Here is a 24087-nt window from a genome sequence, read left to right as displayed (position 1 = left end):
GTAGTTGTCTGGGCAGCTCGTAAGAGAGCCAACTCTCATACCTCAGGAGACGCACCACCTCCAGACAAAGAGAGCCGCAAATGTGATGCTGCGGGAAAAAGGGTTGCAGCACAAGCAGCAAATCAATGGCGTATTGCCAATTCACAAGCACTTTTGGCAAGATACGACAGAGCTCATTGGGATGAAATGCAACATTTCATCGAACACTTACCCAAGGAGTTCCAAAAAAGAGCGCAACAGGTGGTAGAAGAGGGACAAAGTATCTAAAATAATCAGATACGGTCTTGCATGGATGCAGCAGATACAGCTGCAAGGACAATAAACACCGCAATCACGATACAAAGGCACGCATGGCTGCGCACTTCAGGGTTCAAGCCGGAAATCCAACAAGCTGTGCTCAATATGCCATTTAATGAACAGCAATTGTTTGGGCCGGAGGTAGACACTGCCATTGAGAAACTAAAAAAAGACACCGATACAGCCAAAGCCATGGGCGCACTCTACTCCCCGCAGAGCAGAGGCACATTTCGAAAAACACCTTTTAGGGGAGGGTTTCGAGGTCAACCCACAGAAACCACAACCTCACAAACAAGGCCTACTTACCAGGGTCAATATCAGAGGGGAGGTTTTCGGGGGCAATATAGAGGGGGCCAATTCCAAAGAAATCGAGGAAAATTCCAAGGCCCCAAAACTCCTCAAAATAAACAGTGACTCACAAGTCACACAACTCCATCACATAACACCTGTGGGGGGGAAGACTAAGCCAATTTTACAAACTTTGGGAGGAAATAACAACAGACACTTGGGTCTTAGCAATTATCCAGCATGGTTATTTCATAGAATTTCTCCAATTCCCTCCAAACGTCCCACCGAAAACACACAATATGTCAAAACAACATATAGATCTTCTAGGACTAGAAGTTCAAGCATTGCTACAAAAGGACGCAATAGAATTAGTACCAAATCTACAAAAAAAAAACACAGGAGTTTACTCACTGTACTTTCTAATACCCAAAAAGGACAAAACTCTGAGATCAATACTAGATCTCAGAACACTAAATACCTACATCAAATCGGACCACTTTCACATGGTCACGTTACAAGACGTAATCCCACTGCTCAAACAGCAAGATTACATGACAACATTAGACCTAAAAGATGCGTATTTCCATATACCAATACATCCTTCACACAGGAAATACCGAAGGTTCGTATTCCAAGGAATACATTACCAATTCAAAGTGTTGCCATTCGGAATAACAACTGCGCCAAGAGTTTTTACAAAATGCCTGGCAGTAGTAGCTGCACATATCAGAAGGCAGCAAATACATGTGTTCCCGTACTTAGACGACTGGTTAATCAAAACCAACACGCTAAGACAGTGTTCACAGCACACAAACTATGTCATACAGACCCTTCACAGGCTAGGTTTCTCCATCAACTACGCGAAGTCACACCTTTTGCCGTGTCAAACACAGCAATACTTAGGAGCGACAATCAACACAGCAAAAGGGATTGCCACTCCAAGTCCACAAAGGGTTCAAACATTTCACAAGGTAATACAGGCCATGTATCCAACACAAAAGATACAAGTCAAAATGGTAATGAAACTCCTAGGCATGATGTCTTCATGCATAGCAATTGTCCCAAACGCAAGATTGCACATGCGGCCCTTACAACAGTGCCTAGCATCACAATGGTCACAAGCACAGGGTCAACTTCTAGATCTGGTGTTGATAGACCGCCAAACATACATCTCGCTTCTATGGTGGAACAGTACAAATTTAAACCGAGGGATGCCTTTCCAAGACCCAGTGCCACAATACGTCATAACGACAGATGCTTCCATGACAGGGTGGGGAGCACACCTCAATCAACACAGCATCCAAGGACAATGGGACATACATCAGAGGCAGTTTCACATAAATCACTTAGAACTGTTAGCAGTATTTCTAGCGCTGAAAGCATTTCAACCCATAATAACCCAAAAATACATTCTTGTCAAAACAGACAACATGACAACAATGTATTATCTAAACAAACAAGGAGGGACACACTCGACACAGTTGTGCCTCCTAACACAAAAAATATGGCATTGGGCGATTCACAACCACATTCGCCTAATAGCACAATTTATTCCAGGGATTCAGAACCAGTTGGCAGACAATCTCTCTCGAGATCACCAACAAACCCACGAATGGAAAATTCACCCCCAAATACTAAACAATTACTTTCAAATTTGGGGAACACCTCAAATAGATCTATTTGCAACAAAGGAAAACTCAAAATGCCAAAACTTCGCATCCAGGTACCCACAAGATCAATCCCAAGGCAATGCTCTATGGATGAACTGGTCAGGGATATTTGCGTACGCTTTTCCCCCTCTCCTTCCATATCTAGTAAACAGGTTGAGTCAAAACAAACTCAAACTCATACTAATAGCACCAACATGGGCAAGGCAACCTTGGTACACAACACTACTAGACCTTTCAGTAGTACCTCATGTCAAACTACCCAACAGACCAGATCTGTTAACACAACACAAACAACAGATCAGACATCCAAATCCAGCATCGTTGAATCTAGCAATTTGGCTCCTGAAGTCCTAGAATTCGGGCACTTAGACCTCACACAGGAATGTATGGAGGTCATAAAACAAGCTAGAAAACCTACCACTAGACACTGCTATGCAAATAAGTGGAAAAGATTTGTTTATTACTGCCATAATAATCAAATTCAACCTTTACACGCATCTGCAAAAGAAATATTAGGATACTTACTACTTTTGCAAAAATCTAACCTAGCTTTCTCTTCCATTAAAATACATCTTACGGCAATTTCTGCTTCCCTACAAATTACGCACTCAATTTCATTGTTTAGGATACCAGTCATAAAGGCGTTTATGGAAGGCCTAAAGAGAATTATACCACCAAGAACACCACCAGTTCCTTCATGGAACCTCAACATTGTCCTAACACGACTCATGGGTCCACCTTTTGAGCCCATGCACTCTTGTGAAATGCAATACTTAACGTGGAAAGTTGCATTTTTAATTGCCATCACATCTGTAAGAAGAGTGAGTGAAATTCAAGCATTTGCCATTCAAGAACCATTTATTCAAATACACAAAAATAAAGTTGTTCTACGGACCAATCCTAAATTTTTACCAAAAGTAATCTCACCGTTCCACTTAAATCAAACGGTAGAATTACCAGTGTTCTTCCCACAGCCAGATTCGGTAGCCGAAAAAGCACTACATACATTAGACATCAAAAGAGCACTAATGTACTACATTGACAGAACAAAACTAATTCGAAAGACAAAACAACTATTTATCGCCTTTCAAAAACCTCATACAGGAAATCCAATTTCAAAACAAGGCATTGCTAGATGGATAGTTAAGTGCATTCAAACCTGCTATCTTAAAGCTAAAAGAGAACTGCCTATTACACCAAAGGCACACTCAACCAGAAAGAAAGGTGCTACCATGGCCTTTCTAGGAAATATTCCAATGAACAAAATATGTAAGGCAGCAACATGGTCTACGCCTCATACATTTACCAAGCACTACTGTGTAGATGTGCTAACTGCACAACAAGCAACAGTAGGTCAAGCTGTATTAAGAACATTATTTCAAACTACTTCAACTCCTACAGGCTGAACCACCGCTTTTGGGGAGATAACTGCTTACTAGTCTATGCACAACATGTGAATCTGCAGCTACACATGCCATTGAATGGAAAATGTCACTTACCCAGTGTACATCTGTTCGTGGCATTAGTCGCTGCAGATTCACATGCGCCCACCCGCCTCCCCGGGAGCCTGTAGCCGTTTAGAAGTAGATCTTAAACATTTGTACATTTGTAAATATATTACTTAAAACTTTATTATGTACATACGCATTCACTCCATTGCATGGGCACTATTACTAGCATACACAACTCCTACCTCACCCTCTGTGGGCAAAACAATCTAAGATGGAGTCGACGCCCATGCGCAATGGAGTCGAAATGGGAGGAGTCCCTCGGTCTCGTGACTCGAAAAGACTTCTTCAAAGAAAAACAACTTGTAACACTCCGAGCCCAACACCAGATGGCGGACTGTGCACAGCATGTGAATCTGCAGTGACTAATGCCACGAACAGATGTACACTGGGTAAGTGACATTTTCCATATATATATATATATATATATATATGTTCAATGGCATGCGTAGCTGCAGATACACATGCTATGCATATCTCTTCCGACATCTAGTGTTGGGCTCGGAGTGTTGCAAGTTTTTCTTCAAAGAAAACTTTTTGGAGTCCCAGGATCGAGGGACTCCTCTCGGTTACAGTGCGCATGGGCATCAACTCCATTGTTAGATTATTTTCGTTCCGCTGTCTGGTACAGACGTGTTTCTTCTCGCTCCGAGATTTCGAATCGTAAACTTTAGACAACTAAATTAATCGTCTGCATTGTTTCGATCGTGTTCCATCTAGCCTCGAACCGATAGTACCGTCGGAATATAGATTTCTCTCTTTTGGGCGCGTGCGTCTGACCCTGGCCTTTTCGGGCATACCACATGGAAGCCTCATGGATCGGACTCCATTTCGATTCTACCCTTGGTGCCACGTGAAGTTTCCCTATACAGACCAAAACCTGGTGTGTAACTTGTCTTTCTCCGGACCACTGAGAAGAGAATTGTGAGGCCAGTCTATCGTTTCGATCCAAGAAGACCTTGAGAGATCAAAGAGCAGGAAAGTTAGAGATGGCGTAGAAGAGTACAGAGCATCTCGATGTCATGGAAGATCAGGCACAGACAGTAGTCTCCATCCGAGATACCGACTTCGAGCAAGAATTTTGAAGAAGATACGCCCGTCACTGCTGGCCAGAACGTGAATACATCTGCCCCTACGCCCACATACAAAAAAGTACCCGAAGGCTTTGGGTACACCACTGCCGGAAGGCCATGGTTTGGCTCGAAAAAAGACTGTCGTCACCTGACCTTTGGGTTCAGCGCTGAAAAAGGCCACTCCTCCGTCCACTTCAGAGTCTAGTAAGTCGGTTAACAGTTCCGCCTCGGACTCCAGTAAGTGTCCTCACTCCTCTGAGTCGAAGCTTCGACACCATGCTTTGGAGCCGAAACAGCAGACTTCATTTTCGAGACCGAAAAAGATCAAAAATTCGGAACCGAAGAAAGCCTCTTATACAGAGGTACAAGGACTTTTGAGCTGACTTTAGCAAGCCTCAAAGCCAGTGCAAGAATCTTACAGACCTTCTGATGAGGACACTGAGATTCAGCCTGTATTGTAGATTATGGATGAGAGACTCCAGAATCCATATACACAAGGAGACTGGCAGAATTATTACAGCACCTCTTTTAAAAACTAAAAGAAAGCTGGCTTTTCCAGAGGAATTAGACTCTGCTCAACCACCTGCAAAAATCCAAAAACAAAGAGAAGCCAGTACCTGTCCCTCCCTACTTCTCCTCATTCTCTACAACTTTCTTTTTCACCTCCACACAATAGCCCACCACCGTTACCTTCTCCAACGCACTCAATACTCTCCTGGAGATACACTGGATCCCTGGGATCTATGACCCGGATCCTATTCAGATAATGATCCTGACTTGTACCTCTTAAAGCCTTCTCCACCAGAGGACACTACTGCATACACGCAGGTTGTTTCCAGGGCAGCAGCTTATCATGGGGTGCTTATGCAGACTGAGCGCCTAGAGGAAAATTTCTTGTTCAGCACTCTGTCTTCCACTCACTCTAGATACCAGTGCCTTCCCATGTTGCCTGGAATGGTCAAACATGCAGACCAAATTTTTAGTGAGCTGGTTATAGCGAGAGTAATTACTCCAAGAATTGACAAAAATAAAAAAACCTGCTCCTACAGACCCAGACTACATCACACATCAAGTTCCTCACGATTCAGTGTTGGTGAGTGTGGCTCGAAAAAAGGCTAATAGCTAATCGTCAGGGAATGCTCCTCCACCTGATAAGGAGCAGTAAGTTTGATGCAGCTGGCAAAAGTGGCCACACAAGCTGCCATCCAATGGCGAATTGCGAATTCACAAGCACTTCTGGCCAGATATGATTGAGCCTACTGGGATGAGATGCAAGAACTCATACAGCACCTCAGAAAAGAGCATCAAAAGAGAGCACACCAGGTAGTAGAAGAGGGCGAGGCCATAAGTAACAACCAGATAACGTCTGCCCTAGATGCTGCTAATACAGCAGCAAGAAGTTTAAATACTACCATTACAATAAGAAGGCATACGCTCTTCTGGTTTTAAACCAGAAATCCAACAGGCAGTACTTAACATGCCTTTTGATAAACACTTATTTGGGCCTGAAGTCGATTTGACCATAGAGAAGCTGAGAAAAGACTCAGATACTGCCAAAGCTATGGGGAGCATTATACACCACACCATATAGAGGCTCCTTTTGCAGGCCACAGTTTAGGGGGGGATTCAAACCACAATCCTCCAAAGCTTCTACCTCCCAAACAAAGCAGGGACAGCAGCAGCAACAATATCAGAGATGGGGGTTTAGAGGATCCTATAGAGAACAGTATTTTAGAATCAGAGGCACGTTCCAAGCTTCAAAACAAGCCACTACACCATCCAAACAATGACTTTTTCCCACTGCTCCACCACACACATCTCCAGTGGGGGGGAAGACTTCAACAATCCACACATTGGCAAAATATCACCACAGACAACTGGGTGTTATCAATTATCCGCAATGGCTATTGCCTAGAATTAATCTCCACCCCTCCGAACATTCCACCTTGTTAACACAAAATGTACCCAGAACACAACGTTCTGTTGCAGCAGGAGGTACAATCTCTACTGCTAAAACAAGCAATAGAATTGGTCCCACGCTCTCAGCAAGGAACAGGAGTATAATCACTACTTCCTCATTCCAAAAAAAGGTGGCACTCTAAGGCCTTTCCTAGATCTCAGGCCTCTCAATCTATATATCCTGTCAGAACATTTTCACATGGTAACTCTGCAGGATATCATTCCACTACTACAACAAGATTACTTGACTGCTTTAGACCTCAAACATGCGTACCCCCATATACCCATCCATCCAGCTCACAGAAAATACCTCAGGTTTGTCATAGCAGGAAAACATTACCAGTTCAAAGTTCTGCCATTCAGCATAATAGCTCCAAGAGTGTTCACAAAATGTCTAGCAGTATTAGCAGCCTACTTAAGAAGGCAACACATTCAGGTCTTTCGATTGGCTAGGCTAATAAAATCAAGCAATTGTACACAGTGTCAACAACACACTCAATATCTTATAGAAACCCTTTATACACTAGCGTTCACTCTAAATTACCAGAACTCACCTTCAACCAGCACAACCTTACCCAGGTGCTATTCTCAATACTCAAAAAGCCCTAGCATATCCAAATACACAAAGAATTCAAGCTTTCCAAAATCTCATACCACACATACAGCCAAATCAACAGTACACTAAGATTTATCATGAAAATTCTAGGAATTATGGCATCTTGTATAGCGATAGTACCACATGCAAGACTCAACATGAGGCCTTTACAACAATGCCTCTCACAACAATGGTCTCAGGCACAAGGTAAATTGCAAGATCTAGTGTTGATAGACCGCCAAACGCATATGTCCCTTCAGTGGTGGAATCTCAGCAATCTAATGAAGGAGTGGTCATTTCAAGACCCCGTGCCTCAGACCATAATAACAGACGCGTCAATGATAGGTTGGGGAGCCCATCTCAAAAACCGTGCCACTCAAGGGGAATGGGATTCCAATCAGAAGAAGTTTCACATAAACCATTTAGAATTATTGGCCTAAAGGCATTTCAACCCCCTCTCAAACACAAGATTGTTCTGATAAAAACAGACAACATGACACCCTTGTATTACCTCAGAAAACAAGGCGGGACACATTGATCTCAACTGTCCCTACTAGCCCAAACAATATGGAAATGGACAATTCACAATCACATTCATCTGTTAGCAGAATACATTCCAAGAATACACAATCAGCTGGCGGACCTCTTAAGCAGAAATCACCAACAAACACACAAATGGGAGATTCACTTTCAAGTACTTCAAAAGTACTTTCAGAAGTGGGGAACACCAGAGATAGACCTATTTACAACAAGCGAAAATGCAAAATGCTAAAACTTTGCTTCCAGACACCCACATCCCCTATCCAAGGGCAATGCTCTATGGATTAATTGGTCAGGGATATTGTATGTTACCTACTCCATTTGCAAAAAACAAATTTAGCTTTCTCATCCATCAAAATTCACCTTACTGCAATATCTGCATACTTAGAAACTATTCAACACACCTCTCTGTTCAGAGTTTTATTAAAGCCTTCATGGAAGGATTAAAACACATTATTCCACCTAGAGCACCACCTGTTCCTTCTTGGAATCTAAATATTGTACTTACCAGACTCATGGGACCACCGTTTGAACCCATGCACTCTTGTGAAATTCATTTTTTTGACATGGAAAGTTGCTTTCCTTGTAGCTATTACCTCATTACGAAGAGTTAGTGAAATACAAGCATTCACTTTTGAAGAACCTTTTTTCCAAGTACATAAAGTTGTACTTGGAACAAATCCTAAATTTCTCCCAAAGGTATTATCTCCTTTTCACATCAACCAAACAGTGGACTTGCCAGTCTTCTTCCCACAGCCTGACTCAGTTGCAGAAAGAGCCCTTCATACTCTGGACCTCAAAATAGCTTTATGTACAATATAGATAGAACTAAAGATTTTAGGAAAACAAAAACGTTTTGTTGCTTTTCAGCAACCGCATAAAGGCAGTTCTATCTCTAAACAAGGGCTAGCAAGATGGATTGTTAGATGTATACAAAAATGTTACATTAAGGCAAAAAGACAACTTTTGATTACCCCTAGGGCACATCTACACAGAAGAAAGGTGTGTCTATCTCATTCTTAGGAAACTTACCAATGGCTGATGCATGTAAAGCTGCCACATGGTCAACTCCTCATACATTTACAAAACATTGTGTAGATGTATTTTCAAAGCAACAGGCCAATGTTGGCCAAGCTGTCTTACAGACATTATTTCAAACAACTTCAACTCCTACAGGCTATCCACCGCTTATTTTTGGGTGGATGAACTGTTTTGTAGTCTATGCATAGCATGTGCATCTGCAGCTACACATGCCATCGAACGGAAAATGCCACTTACCCAGTGTACATCTGCTCGTGGCATGTCATGCTGCAGATTCGCATGCACCCTCCCTCCTCCCCGGAAGCCTGTAGTCGTTTAAGTTTATCATTTGTACATATGTAGATACATTTACATTTGCATGGACATCTCTTTATATTCTTATACTCTATCACTCCTTCCTTCACCCTTTGCGGGAAAACAATCTAACAATGGAGTCGATGCCCATGCGCACTGGATCCAGGAGGAGGAGTCACTCGATCCTGTGACTTCGAAAAGACTTCTTCGAAGAAAAACAACTTGTAACACTCCGAGCCCAACACTAGATGTCAGCGAGATAGCCATAGCATGTGAATCTGCAGCACTACATGCCACAAACAGATGTCCACTGGGTAAGTGACATTTTCCATATATATATATATATATATATATATATATACAGGGAGTGCAGAATTATTAGGCAAGTTGTATTTTTGAGGATTAATTTTATTATTGAACAACAACCATGTTCTCAATGAACCCAAAAAACTCATTAATATCAAAGCTGAATATTTTTGCAAGTAGTTTTTAGTTTGTTTTTAGTTTTAGCTATGTTAGGGGGATATCTGTGTGTGCAGGTGACTATTACTGTGCATAATTATTAGGCAACTTAACAAAAAACAAATATATACCCATTTCAATTATTTATTATTACCAGTGAAACCAATATAACATCTCAACATTCACAAATATACATTTCTGACATTCAAAAACAAAACAAAAACAAATCAGTGACCAATATAGCCACCTTTCTTTGCAAGGACACTCAAAAGCCTGCCATCCATGGATTCTGTCAGTGTTTTGATCTGTTCACCATCAACATTGCGTGCAGCAGCAACCACAGCCTCCCAGACACTGTTCAGAGAGGTGTACTGTTTTCCCTCCTTGTAAATCTCACATTTGATGATGGACCACAGGTTCTCAATGGGGTTCAGATCAGGTGAACAAGGAGGCCATGTCATTAGATTTCCTTCTTTTATACCCTTTCTTGCCAGCCACGCTGTGGAGTACTTGGACGCGTGTGATGGAGCATTGTCCTGCATGAAAATCATGTTTTTCTTGAAGGATGCAGACTTCTTCCTGTACCACTGCTTGAAGAAGGTGTCTTCCAGGAACTGGCAGTAGGACTGGGAGTTGAGCTTGACTCCATCCTCAACCCGAAAAGGCCCCACAAGCTCATCTTTGATGATACCAGCCCAAACCAGTACTCCACCTCCACCTTGCTGGCATCTGAGTCGGACTGGAGCTCTCTGCCCTTTACCAATCCAGCCACGGGCCCATCCATCTGGCCCATCAAGACTCACTCTCATTTCATCAGTCCATAAAACCTTAGAAAATCAGTCTTGAGATATTTCTTGGCCCAGTCTTGACGTTTCAGCTTGTGTGTCTTGTTCAGTGGTGGTCGTCTTTCAGCCTTTCTTACCTTGGCCATGTCTCTGAGTATTGCACACCTTGTGCTTTTGGGCACTCCAGTGATGTTGCAGCTCTGATATATGGCCAAACTGGTGGCAAGTGGCATCGTGGCAGCTGCACGCTTGACTTTTCTCAGTTCATGGGCAGTTATTTTGCGCCTTGGTTTTTCCACACGCTTCTTGCGACCCTGTTGACTATTTTGAATGAAACGCTTGATTGTTCGATGATCACGCTTCAGAAGCTTTGCAATTTTAAGAGTGCTGCATCCCTCTGCAAGATATCTCACTATTTTTGACTTTTCTGAGCCTGTCAATTCCTTCTTTTGACCCATTTTGCCAAAGGAAAGGAAGTTGCCTAATAATTATGCACACCTGATATAGGGTGTTGATGTCATTAGACCACACCCCTTCTCATTACAGAGATGCACATAACCTAATATGCTTAATTGGTAGTAGGCTTTCGAGCCTATACAGCTTGGAGTAAGACAACATGCATAAAGAGGATGATGTGGTCAAAATACTCATTTGCCTAATAATTCTGCACTCCCTGTGTATATATATATATATATATATATATATATATATATATATATATATATATATATATATATATATATATATATATATATCTTCAACAGATGGACTGATAGCCATCTGACGGCTGCACCGATCCCATCAAGTATCTCACAAATCTCGAAATCGATTAAATCCAATGCGCTCGTATTTAGTTCATGAATTTATTTTCTTATACAGGTAACACAGAGTCCTGAGTGTGATGTCTGTCAACGCGTTTCGGCAAAACGCCTTCTACTGGACAGTTCGGCTGCTCAGCCAACATCATTTACATACAAATTTTAAGTCCTTCATTTATTTCCATAACACTATAGTGTACTAAAAAAGCGGCGGCCATTTTGAAGCATGCAATGATCGTTATTTAAATACAACACTTGATAAAAGAATGAACCTACATTAATGCTAATACTTTCAGAAAAAAATAGAATTAAAAAGTCATAAATATCAAATATAATAGAAAAAAGGCAATAGCTTCCAATAATTCATAGTGTTTGGTCATATAAAGACATTACTCAAATGACAGGAAAAGTAACAATATAAATATAAACGAAGGAACTGTAGTATCATATTTTTAAATATTTAGATTGTCATTCGTTATATATAAATATAATTGTTAATAACTAATTAATATCCTGTATTAAAATTCTATTTGACTATATTGTAGTGCTTGAGTATATATCTAATGCCTATATAATCAAATCTGATTCATCTCTATCCTTATCTGTATAACAGGTAATTCTATAGACACATGTAGATAGGTTGTATTCAAGTAAGGCCTCAGCATAAGGTGCAAAGTGCTAAAAATCTATACTAATAATAAGTGCAAAAGAGCATATAAAGTGCATCAAAGTGTTACAAAACTCCAAATAAAACAACCAGTTCTATTGATTTCTTGGTCCCATATCATATTCCATATATATATATGTATCTCTATATGTAATATTACATATTCTGCATTTGCCAAGTTACAGGGAAGTGAAATTAAACAATCATCATCAATAGCACAGTATAGATCTACATAATCATTCATAAGACCTAATTACACCTAAATTTCATCAAACTATAGTGTGAACTCAGAATAAGGAAAATTACTCAGTCATATCAACTTTACAAATTCTGTCATGGCATGTTTATATGAGTTAATTATGATCTTCTCACCCATCTTCCAAAAGGAGAATGTAAATAAAATACTGCTAAATTCGCACTACTATTTTTAGAGTTAGAAAGCATAGAGAGTCTCTTTCTAAAGTGAGAATAAAAGCAGTAAACGGTATATTATCATCTAAGATGGACAAAGAGCTCAGCATCAAGATTGTGCCCCAAAGGGGATTCGGAGCCCAATAGTAAAATAATTTTGGATTCCATTTGTCTGAGCTCAAGCGTTCTGTTGCCAGCTCTGGGATTGTTTTTAATATGTTTGATACCATAAAAGGATAAGGTACTACACTCTCCTTTATGTGCCTCCCAGAAATGTTTGGCCAAAGGATAGGTTTTATCTTGATTTTTTATGGCTCTGAAGTGTTGTAAGAACCTGACTTTTAACTTGTGAATGGTACTTCCAATGTATTTTTTATGACATCCACATTCAATGACATAAATCACAAATTCAGTGTCACATGTGATTCGATCTTTGATCTCGCACTGACGACCATCAAAAGTTTGGTATTTGTATGTATTTTGAGCGTACTTACAGGCCTTGCAATGGCCACATTTCCAAAATCCCAAACTTTTTTGGCTCAACCAAGATGTGTTGGTTTTTGCTGAAAAATAGCTTCTAGTTAGATAATCTCCCAAGGAACGTGCTTTGCGAAATGTTATGGACGGATGAGTTTCTATGTGATCATTGATAATAGGATCGTTCTGTAAAACGTGCCAATTTTTTTGGAGTATAGTTCTTAGTGAGTCATGTTGTTGGTTATACTGAAAGAATATTCTAGGTGCTGAGTGTTGGGAATCATTGCTGGTCACTGTGTTATTAAAAAGTAACTCATCTCTACTTTTATTCCTTACTCTGTATAGTGCATCACTTAAAATTTTTGGAGGATAACCTCTACTTAGAAACCTGTCCACCATTGCCTTAGATTCCAAGTCATATTGGTTCTCATCAGAGCATATTCTGCGAGCCCGCAGTAGCTGGCTGTATGGTATGCTCCATTTAACTGCATGAGGATGCCCACTATTAGCATGTAATATGGAATTACAGGCCGTGGGCTTTCGATATATAGTTGTCTCAAGATGATTTTTTTTATATATATATAAAATTTTATTTTCTCTTATGGCGTTGATTTAGAAACCTCTAGCATTGCATCAATTTGTATTGGAAATAAAGATATCTGGGTTCTACATCCCATCCAGTATCTACTTCTATACATGTTGCATCAAATCATGAAGGAGAGATGAAGACCTGGCTTTCTTTTATACTTATAAGGAGCTAATGCATCATAAAACGGTGTTAATAGAAATACAGATACTTTTTTTTAATGTTACCATCGACCTATTCAGATTGATTGTAAAGAGGATATTTTAAAAGATTTTCATTTATATCTGATTTATGATCATTGAGTAGTAAACTTATTTGTTATAGATACCATAACTATTTGGTTGAGCTCCATACTGAACATCCTAAAGTTTTGAAATGTTTGGGGGGGGGGGGGGGGAGAGTGTGTGTAAGCTACTATGGTCTAATCTTTGACTGTATTGAAGGTGATTGAAGTGTGGAGTTGTTTACCCCCTTAAATACCGTCATTTGTGCAGTTTTGCTATTAACCCCTTCCTGCCAGGCCTTTTTGTCCTCAGGTGCCAGGCCTTTTTTTTTTTTTTTTTTTTTTTTTTTAACTATTTGGGGGCAGGGCGCGCTTAGGCCTTCCTAACTTTGTCCACATAAGCTACCCACGCCAAATTTGTCTCCTTTTTTCCAACATCCTAGGGATTCTAGAGGTACCCAGACTTAGGTGGTTCCCCTGAAGGAGACCAAGAAATTAGCCAAAATACTGTGAAAATGTCATTTTTCTTTTTTTTTTTTTTAAAGTGCTGCAGAAGGCTAGTGTTTTTTTTCCCTGAAATTGGCATCAACAAAGGGTTTGCAGTGCTACAATCACCAGCTTCTCAGCTTTCAGGAACAGGCAGACTTGAATCAGAAAACCCAATTTTTCAACACAATTTTGGCATTTTACTGGGACATACCCCATTTTTACGATTTGTTGTGCTTTCAGCCTCCTTCTAGTAAGTGACAGAAATGGTTGTGAAACCAATGCTGGATCCCAGAAACCTAAACATTTCTGAAAAGTAGACAACATTCTGAATTAAGCAATGGGTAATTTGTGTAGATCCTACAAGGGTTTCCTACAGAAAATAAAAACTGGAAAAAAAAAATTAAAATTGAGGTGAAAAAACGCCATTTTTCTCTACGTTTTACTCTAACTTTTTCCTGCAATGTCAGATTTTTGAAAGAAATATACCGCTACATCTGCTGGACTCTTCTGGTTGCGGGGATATATAGGGCTTGTAGGTTCATCAAGAGCCCTAGGTACCCAGAGCCAATAAATGAGCTGCACCTTGCAGTGGGCTTTCATTCTATACCGGGTATACAGCAATTCATTTGCTGAAATATAGAGAGTCAAAAATAGGTATCAAGAAAACCTTTGTATTTCCAAAATGGGTACAAGATAAGGTGTTGAGCAGTGGTTATTTGCACATCTCTGAATTCTGGGGTGCCCATATTAGCATGTGAATTACAGGGCATTTCTCAAAATAGACGTGTTTTTAAAAAAAATGTATTTTTTACACACTGTCTTATATTTGGAAGGAAAAAATGTAGAGAAAGACAAGGGGCAATAACACTTGTTTTGCTATTCTATGTTCCCCCAAGTCGCCCGATAAAAATGGTACCTCACTTGTGTGGTTAGGCCTAGTGCCTGTGACAGGAAATGCCCCAAAACACAAAGTGGACACAACATTTTCTCAAAGAAATCAGAGGTGTTTTTTGCAAAGTGCCTACCTGTGGATTTTGGCCTCTAGGTCTTTGACCTGGTAGGTTTCCCTAGGTGGCAGCTGAATCTAGCTCAGCTGCCACCTAGGGAAACCTACCAAACCTGTGCATTTTTTTAAAACTAGAGACTTTGGGAAATCCAAGATGGGGTGACTTGTCGGGCTCTCACCCGGTTCTGTTACCCAGAATCCTTTGCAATCCTCAAAATGTGGCTAAAAACACTTTTTCCTCCCATTTCGGTGACAGAATCTGAGAGGAGCCACAAATTTCCTTCCACTCAGTGTTCCCCCAAGTCTCCCGATAAAAATGGTACCTCACTTGTGTGGGTGGGCCAAATGTTTGACAGGGAAGAGCCAAAAACACGTCGCAATTGAGGGGGAACCAAAGTGGGTCCAAAAGGGCAGTTTGAAAAAAATAATTTTAGGCTGACAAGTGCAGCAGAAATTGTATCGGTATAGATGAGACAATGCTGGGTGGTAGGAATTTTGTGGATTCCTGCAGATTCCGGAAGGTTCCATTACAAAAATGTGGGGAAAATGTATGCTTTCCAGCAAAGTTGCAGGTTTGCAGGGCATTGTGGGTAAGGAAATGGGGCAGGTGCATGTGAAGCACACCACACTGGAATCAACTAGATGTTTAGTTTTCAGATGTCTAGGTCTTGCGGATTTTTCTACATGGCAGCTTCCCAAAGTAAAAAAAAAAAAGTGCAGCCCTCACCATTCTAAGTGGGACGATTTTGAGAGTTACCAAGCTCTCATGGCCCAACTGTAAACCAAAAATAATCAAATGTCCTCTTGCTTGCCATGGGATAAGATGTTTTAGTGTGCAGGGGAGAGCTGAATGACTGTTAGTCCCTTTTGTTCGGGGGGGGGGCATAACCAGGCCCATACTGGTTGATAGCCACCACCCCACTATTTTCTTTTACTGTTTTTATTCCCTGGCATCTAGTAGACTTTCTGTCCCCCCGGGGTGTGGATCGGGGGTAAGAAATAGCCTAGAAATAAATTGCCCTCCTGGGGAGCAGCCCTTGCCCAAGGGGCCGCTCCCCTTATTTCATAAACAGAAGAAAAAAAAATCCCTGGTTTCTAGTGGCATTTCTGCTGCCAGATCGCCTTTCCCCTCTCCTTTCATGCCTCTTTGCCCCCTCCACGTGATTGAAGGAGAAATGCTTTTGGAAGCTGAGCTTCCTGTGCTGGGGGGAATGCCTCTCATGAGGTCAGCGCGCTGATGTCATCAGACACCACGGGGGGTTGAAGGGGGAGCGATTCCCCTTTCATCTCTGCCCAGGGGAGGGGGGTGCTCGGCCATTGGGGGGAGAGCTAGCACTCCCCCCAGGGGCCCATAGCCGGACGAGGTGTTCTCGTTCGCAGCACCGGGAAACCGGTGCCGAGGACGAGACCACCTCGTCTGCGGCACCCAAGTGGTTAAATCTTCAATATGCTGATTTAATCTGAAGTTTAAGAGCATTTCACACTAGTGTGAAATTTAATAAAATATCTACATGTCCATGGGACAGGTTACTCCTTAAATATACTTGCACTTTAAAAAAAAAAAACTACTTGTCCCTTTGGTGCCATGTAAGGCGGTGAGAAATTATGGCAGTAACTTCATGTAAGAGCTCTGATAATAGCCTCCCTGATTATGCCAGGGCCAATACAATAGAAGCGCGAATGCTAGCGATGTCAAGCCCTACTATAACAATTTCATTATTTTGCCACCTTTCCGTAGATCTACATACTAGGGGTGGAGGAAGCAGTAAGCAATAGTTCCAGCGCTGAAATGCCTTGAATCTGTGCAGACCTACTAACTTGCATGTTGGGAGGATTTTCACTAGCTCTTCTCTAACCTTTTCCCATACTGAGAAAGGTTGGGAATGTATTCCTGAAAAAGGCAGAAGTAGAAGTTCTTCCAGGATTGGGGGGAAGAAGTGATTGGAGAGAAAGTGAACTTGTAAACAAACGCTCAGTAGATTTGCGCTTGAGCAAATCTACACATGCATATTTGCCCACGTTAAAATTTAGTTCAGAACTATTTTCTAGGAGTACGACTTCCTGGTCTATTTCTGTAAATATATCATGGGTGCTCTTTTATGACTTCATTTAATAATTGGGTCTCTAATTAGGTCTGGCTTTGACCAAGACTTATTTTTATGAAAATGTATTTCTCTTTCGGCTTGCTTTACTGTAAGTAGTAGCATTCTGCTCTTCCACAAGGAGTGTATTGGCACACAAAGTAGAATTGTTCAGTTCCAAGAACTACTGGGGCAAAGTTCGCTTTTTGATACAAAAAAACTTGTTTGTTTTTGCCAGTGTTTTACAATGGTCAGAGCCTGGAAGCTCCCACAACAATATGTTACAAAAGCCATAACAAGACACACATTGACAAAACCAAAAGACTGACCACCATTGTCAGATCGGTTGGCTTTGCCAGTGCTCCTTTATTTTCATGTTTCCCATAATCCTGTTGAAAATGGTTACACTGATTTTCCAATATGATTATCTTTTGGAAATACAAGCATGCATCAATACATTTTACTAAATGGTGCTTCAAAGAAATAATACTTAAAATTTCACAGTAATTAGGCAAACCTTTTTTTTTCCTGCTTTTTTTTCTTTTCTTCTGAACATTTTATTTTGAAAGCAAACAATCATGAATCTTGCTTACAGGCTTCTGCAATTCATATGCATCTAACCAAAGAGCATTCTGGGAGCATTATACGTAGCCTCATATTAAACTTTTCAAATGTGTGTACACAGTTTTTAGGTTGAGCCTTGGCAGTGCGCAAGTGCTGTCTCTCGGTATGTAATCTACATCTGTGGGCTTTAACCACGCCCATCATTCATTCGTTCCTTGGCCTGCCTTTCAAACTTCCCTTGTTTTAGTAAGACAATGCTTCATGTTTGTTCCTGCTTGAGGCTGCTTTTTTACCGCCTTGCAGACTGACCCTGTTATATGGATGATTGCATGATCGGCCATATAGCTTAGTGTGGCTCCCTATTTTTTTTCTTTTGCCTCGCCACTTTGTGGCCGTATATAGTTTCTAACTCTTTCTTGTTTTGGGTATGCCGCTGTTTCTTTGTGGTGTTTGAGCGCTCTAACATGAGGACGTGAAGTTTCATATGGTGCAAACTCTATCAGAAGATCGATTTACATAACTACGCATATAGCGCAAACTCGAGTGGAAGAGTGCTTTACATCACTAATTGAAGTTACATATAGTATCTGCCTTGGTTTCCCATACTGTGATTATGGGAAATTCACTTAATCTCCCTGTGCCCCCCCAAAAAAATTAATCTGCACTTTCTTGTGAAATATAACTGGTGCTCCTGTAAAGCGCTTTGATGCCTGCTGGTAGAGTTCACGCTAATTAAAACTGCAAAATAACTGCAGTGATTTTAGAGAAGACTTTAAGCCATAAGTCGTCCAGCACCAAGATTTCACATAGATGCCAAGCTTGAAGTTACTTTAAAATGTATACTCTGTCATCTTTTTGACATGGAAAGGTGCTTTCAGTTGGGTATGGTGCAGTGCCTGTCGGATTTCACCAGGAATTTTTAGACGGCGGCAAAAATACGCCCACATGCTCTCCCTCTCTCTGTTTGGAAAGACTTCAAATATGTTGGTCATTTCACAAAGTAATGTACATTATCCCACTTACTACACCTACAAATCTACATTCCTCTCTCTTTCCGCTGCCCCTTAAGCCCTTCTTGTGCGCCCTGCTTACCATATAATAGTATGTTTCAGCCACTGGAAGCGTGGGCTAAAAAACTGTTTACACAGATTAGCGCGTCACGTTGATGAAAAGCCACCCCTCCAGTTCCAACTTCTTAGTAACAGCAGCGAGTAGATGTCAGCCTTCAGGGCTCAGTTTTGCCCCCATTGAAGCTCCACGTCTGCCATAAACTCTTTAGCGAATGCATTTCAAGAGAATAGCCATCTTCACAAGATATACTCTCCCAGTTACTGATAACTGCAGCCTAATCCACTTCCTTACTTGTGCAACCACATTTATCATACTTTTGCCCTAGTTCTCCCCTGGGGCATCTTAAGGATTTTGGCAGCCCTGGGCCAAACTTTTTTTTGGGGACCCATGTTTGTAACATATTTGAATTTATGATCCAGTTCCAGCTCTTTCTTGCCCTCCTTGGCCAGAACACTGACAATGCACAGGCACATCCGTCCAAGTTCTTAACGTGTTTACATCTAATATTCTGGAATAGTGATGTGTGTTTTCAATACTTGTAACACAGCAGCAGCTCACTAATTTTACTGCAAATAAGCTTCATGTCACTCTCCCATTTCTCATGTGAGGTCCTATTTTGGTCTTAAATAACCTTTTTTATGGATGCTGCATGAAACAAACATAACATTTCTCTGAAACCGTAACAGTCCCTCACACATTACCCACATTAAAAATAAATTACAAGAAGACAGTACTGAAAGCAATCTAAGAAATGTTCATGGTCATTTGGTCAGGAGTCTGCAGTAAATAGAAGTGTGTTAGTTATATGCAAGGCCACAGGTATTATGTGGCAAGAAGGACCAACTTATGTAGGAGGATTTACTAATTTATGTGGCAAGAAAAGTCCAGTTATGCATTTATAGCACCAATAGCTCCAACTCAAGCAAATGCGAGACCTATTGCAATGCAAAAGTTTTTTTTTTTTTTTTTTTTTTTTTTTTTTTACTGGAACCACTGAGTGCTTTGAGACCTTACAATGTTTTAGAGTGCTCAACGTAATAATAAAGGCTCTGCATTAATGAACCATAAATACAAGTTCAAGCAGCATTATAAAATGGACACAAATTACCTCAACTGCAGACCGTTCCCTTCCCTGTAAATTGGCAGCAAAAGGGGTTGTGCTGGAGGAGGCTGGGCCTACTTGTCCCAAGGACAAAATACACATGAAAACTTGTTGTCCTCAACCCCAAATAATATGACCTGGACATCGGGCTATAGTAATTCCACACCCCTGATTTCAGTATTGTTAATGTTTGACTTTACTAGGCAATGGAAGTGTTATTATGAATAAAGCTATTTTGACACATTTACTGAAATCATCTGATAAAGTTTTACTTGATCACTTGTTTTGATATTTTGATATTTTGATGCTTTTGCTATTTTAGCACCTATATGATTTTTGTTATAAAATGATTTTGATCCTTCCACTAGAGTCACAGCTAACCGCTATTACCAGTGTTTCCAAATAGAGGAAAACAATCAGAAACCTGTATAATTAATATGTATTAGGATGAGTTTTAAATCAAGGAACAATATTTGATATGCATTTGTGAGTTGTGTTCAGTTAAATAAAAAATGAATCTTGAAGATCTAAAAATGGTGTTGACTGATGTGCTCTTGTTTGGTGTGACAGAATGAGCTGTGGGTTGTTACTAGCTGAGGTTTCCTCAAGGGCTGCTTTCACAGACAGGCCCCTAACTAACCTGTGTCATTTGCTCAGAGCTAGCAGTGTTTGGCATCTGCAGAAAGGGATTATGCAACTTTGATCAGGTCCATACTCCAGGTTCTTGGGATGCTGAGGCAGTTTAATGATGTTGCAATTCGAAGGGAAAACACGTGGAGGTTTCGCCCTATTTTTTGCCAAAATAGTTTTGTCCAATACAGACTCGCCGAACTGTCCTGTAGGCATGTCTTGTGTCTGAAATGTATTCGTCTGTCCGCGATTAGAATTGGGTTCTTGCATTGTGTCCTTCAAAAATCTGAGTTGCTAATGAATTATAATTTGAAAATGCTTACATTGTTCGAAGGTCGCAGATATTTTGTTGCTTTTACTTGGATGTATTGGGGAAGATTTAATTAGTGTATTAAATGGCAGAGTACTTGACTTTTACATTTTCATTATTTTCATTGAGATAACACAGGAATGCAAAATTAATGGTTAAATGCTTTGTACTAGATAGTTCCACAATGTACTGTTCACATTTGTCTGATGTAGCTGTCGATGTTGCTTGGACTTTAAATTGGAAGGAAAGTGGGATAAAACGAAGATCCCTCCCATTTATATACCGTTGCTCCATATTGAACCACTGCTGGACTGTCAGTCTTCTTGATAACACCTCGGAAGTCGCAGTAAAAACTGAATTGAACTGATGTCGGGTGCTGGTCCTGGCTTTATATGGCACTGATATCATCACGACCCTGTGCACGACAACTGAATGGAACCTGCGCCCTCTACTGGCGGTGGAGAGCTCCTGCCGAAGATCAGGACCACCTGGGAATATTTAAAGGTGAGGGATCTTCAGGTAGAGTATTCACCAGAAGAATAGTAATTAAAGGTAGGTAACATTTTCTCATGGTAGAGGTCGTGCCGGTTGACACTTCACACCTTTGTAATCAGTTAGGTAGAAGCTAGACTGTATACTTCATGAGTTTGCCAGGCTTCTCTTTTGGGGATAGCAAGGAAGATCGGTGTTTATTGTAAGGATTAGAAGCTCTATTTCACATTAAGAACTTTGCCCCTGTAGGCCTTTTCTTCGTCCAGTTAGCGATGTGAACTTGAGCTTAAATTGTAGAAGACCTTGTGGCTCTATAGGACTTCCCTCAACATGCTTCTGCTGCCCTGTACAAAAGTATACTAGTGGGTGCAGTACCCTGCAGTGTCTGTTCTGGAAGCGAACAGTTTTGCTCCTGTAAGGCACAGGGGTCAGTGAATAGAACAATGACATCGATGTATGTTACTCTCCTTCACTTGACCTGAGGTGCATACTTGGCACGTGTCTGCTGCTATTGACAGGCAACAACTATTATGTCTGGTTTTAACTACAGCACCGACTGCAGGGTTTGGTACTGGCTACCTTTCTAACTTTGAGTACAGTTTCTGGTGTCCGAAAACAGGCAGGGCTGGTGTTGCCCCTGTATGGCTGGAGGGTTGGTGGATATATCGTCTATGCCTGTCTGGCAGTTAGGTGGGTCCTGACCTGGTATAGTTTTGGGGGTCGAGGGGCAGAGAGGGAGGTTCAGAATGGTTACAGTTTTCCCATGAAAGTAGAATGGCATGGTCCAGCAACTGGCTAAGTCTAAGGTACTCTGCTATTGTTATTGTCCCCTCATCTGCTCTGTTTTGGGCAGCAGGGCTGTGGCACTTATCCCACTTGGCTACTTACATTGTGGTTGATGCCTTATTGGAGGGATCAGTGGAGTAATAAATCCACTTCAGGGATCTGTTTTTGACACCATGCTAACTGGTTTATATCTTCATTAATGCACTTAGCCTTTCATCTTACCTTTATTAATTTGCAAAGCCTGCCCTCCCCTCGACTGTATTAGGTTTAAAACATATCCCTTTGAATTAAATGTTAATTCGAATTTTTGTTGTTTACAGAGAGAAGGAGCAAGATAAGGACGAACAGTTCATGGAAGACAAGAAACGCAAGAAGGAAGATAAGAAAAGGAAAGACGCTGCTCAAAAGGTGCGAGACTTGAAGTGCCTTGGATTGTTCAATATCCAAAGTAGGGCCTTATATCCAGAAAGTGATGATTGTGAAGATGTCCCCATTTCATGGAAGGTTTTTAAACTATACTTTGGCATTGTGCAATGTACAAACCCTGTACCAAGGTGGGCATACTCCAGACGGTTTGAAAGAGCTGTTCTAGGGTGCCACATAGGAGGCTGGACTGTTCAAGTTAAAGTGAAATCTAGACTCAATTCCATGCTTTAAGCTGCCTACCCTGGATATTGAGCACAATATATAATGTTTTCTTCTTTTTAGATTTTACGTGCTCCAATTGTTTTCTACAGCTTACATTCTTGGATCACTTGGTACCTCAGAAAGCCACTTTCCACTATACTCCAAAACCCTGCATGAAAAAACTGAACTTGACTTAATTCCACTTAATTCCTTTAGGCTTGATTTCTTTCTTTCTTCAGAGTGACCCTCTTCCTACCTTCCTTCCTCTGGATGCTTTCTTTTACTGATTATAGCCTCCTCTCAATCTCTTGGCTGTTCGCCTTTTTCTGATGGATACAACTACCTGTGGATTCCTCACCTAATGAATACTCCCATGGCGCCAGCATTCGACGGAAATCTTCTTCCTAGTCTCTGCACGTCGACGAGGACGTCGCTCTAGCCCACGCGACGCCGTCTGACGTCATACAGGCAATAAGAGGTCCTCGCCGACGTGCCGACATCAGTTCCCTTTTTTCCGTGCATTCGAAACGGTTATCTTCGAGGGAGCTACTGTTACTTTAGTAGTTACAGTGTATTTTCTGCTGCGTAGTTCTTCTCTGCGGTAACCATGTCTCAGAGAAAGTCAGGTTTCAAGCCCTGTCGAGAGTGTGGGGGCAAGATGTCCGTTACGGATCCTCACTCCGACTGTCTCTGGTGTTTGAGCTCCGACCACGACGTCGTGACTTGTGATTCATGTCAGCACATGAATCCGAAGGCCCTCAAAGAACGTGAGGCTAAACTATTCCTGGCGAAGTCGAAGAGAAAGGAAAAACATCACAAAAAGTCTTCCTCGCCAAGGTCTCATCGGCGTTATCGAGACTCCCGCCGCCATAGAGATTCACGGCGTCATTCCAGCAAGGAGACTCGTTCGAGGTCGCCTTCGGCTCGGCGTCGGAGGACTTGGGAGGTCAGTCCCACGGTCACGCCGCATCCATCGACGCCGTTGCCCTCTCCGGCGTCACCGACTTCGCCGACTTCGCCGACTTCTCCTGGACAAGCGTCTGTGGTTGAGGTGATGCAGCCTCTTGTGATGTCTCCGGCGTCGGGGTCGCCTTCGATCCAGGCACCTCAGTATCCGGCTTTTCCCGCCCCTGGAGCCGATAGTACTGCATTTCTGAATGCTTGGTATACCATCTTTTAGCAGATGGCTCCAGGAGGGGCTCCGGCTGGTCCTTCGGGCCCTTTGGCCTTTTCAT

General features: G+C 41.4%; 1 protein-coding gene across 9 annotated transcripts in view; it reads left to right on the top strand.

The window, feature by feature from the left end:
* TNRC6B (trinucleotide repeat containing adaptor 6B) overlaps window positions 1–24087 on the top strand; it is a 1322553-nt gene that overhangs the window by 446059 nt on the left and 852407 nt on the right. For all 9 annotated transcript variants that reach the window (XM_069231280.1, XM_069231283.1, XM_069231279.1 and 6 more), the window contains one exon: window positions 22546–22633. In XM_069231280.1, the coding sequence (XP_069087381.1) occupies window positions 22546–22633 (88 nt within the window). The remainder of the gene's footprint in view (window positions 1–22545; window positions 22634–24087) is intronic.

This window comes from Pleurodeles waltl, chromosome 4_2 (assembly GCF_031143425.1).
Source record: "Pleurodeles waltl isolate 20211129_DDA chromosome 4_2, aPleWal1.hap1.20221129, whole genome shotgun sequence".
NCBI classification, from domain to species: domain Eukaryota; kingdom Metazoa; phylum Chordata; class Amphibia; order Caudata; family Salamandridae; genus Pleurodeles; species Pleurodeles waltl.
Note: the sequence above shows the minus strand (reverse complement) of the source record. Positions and strands in the feature narration are given on the sequence as shown.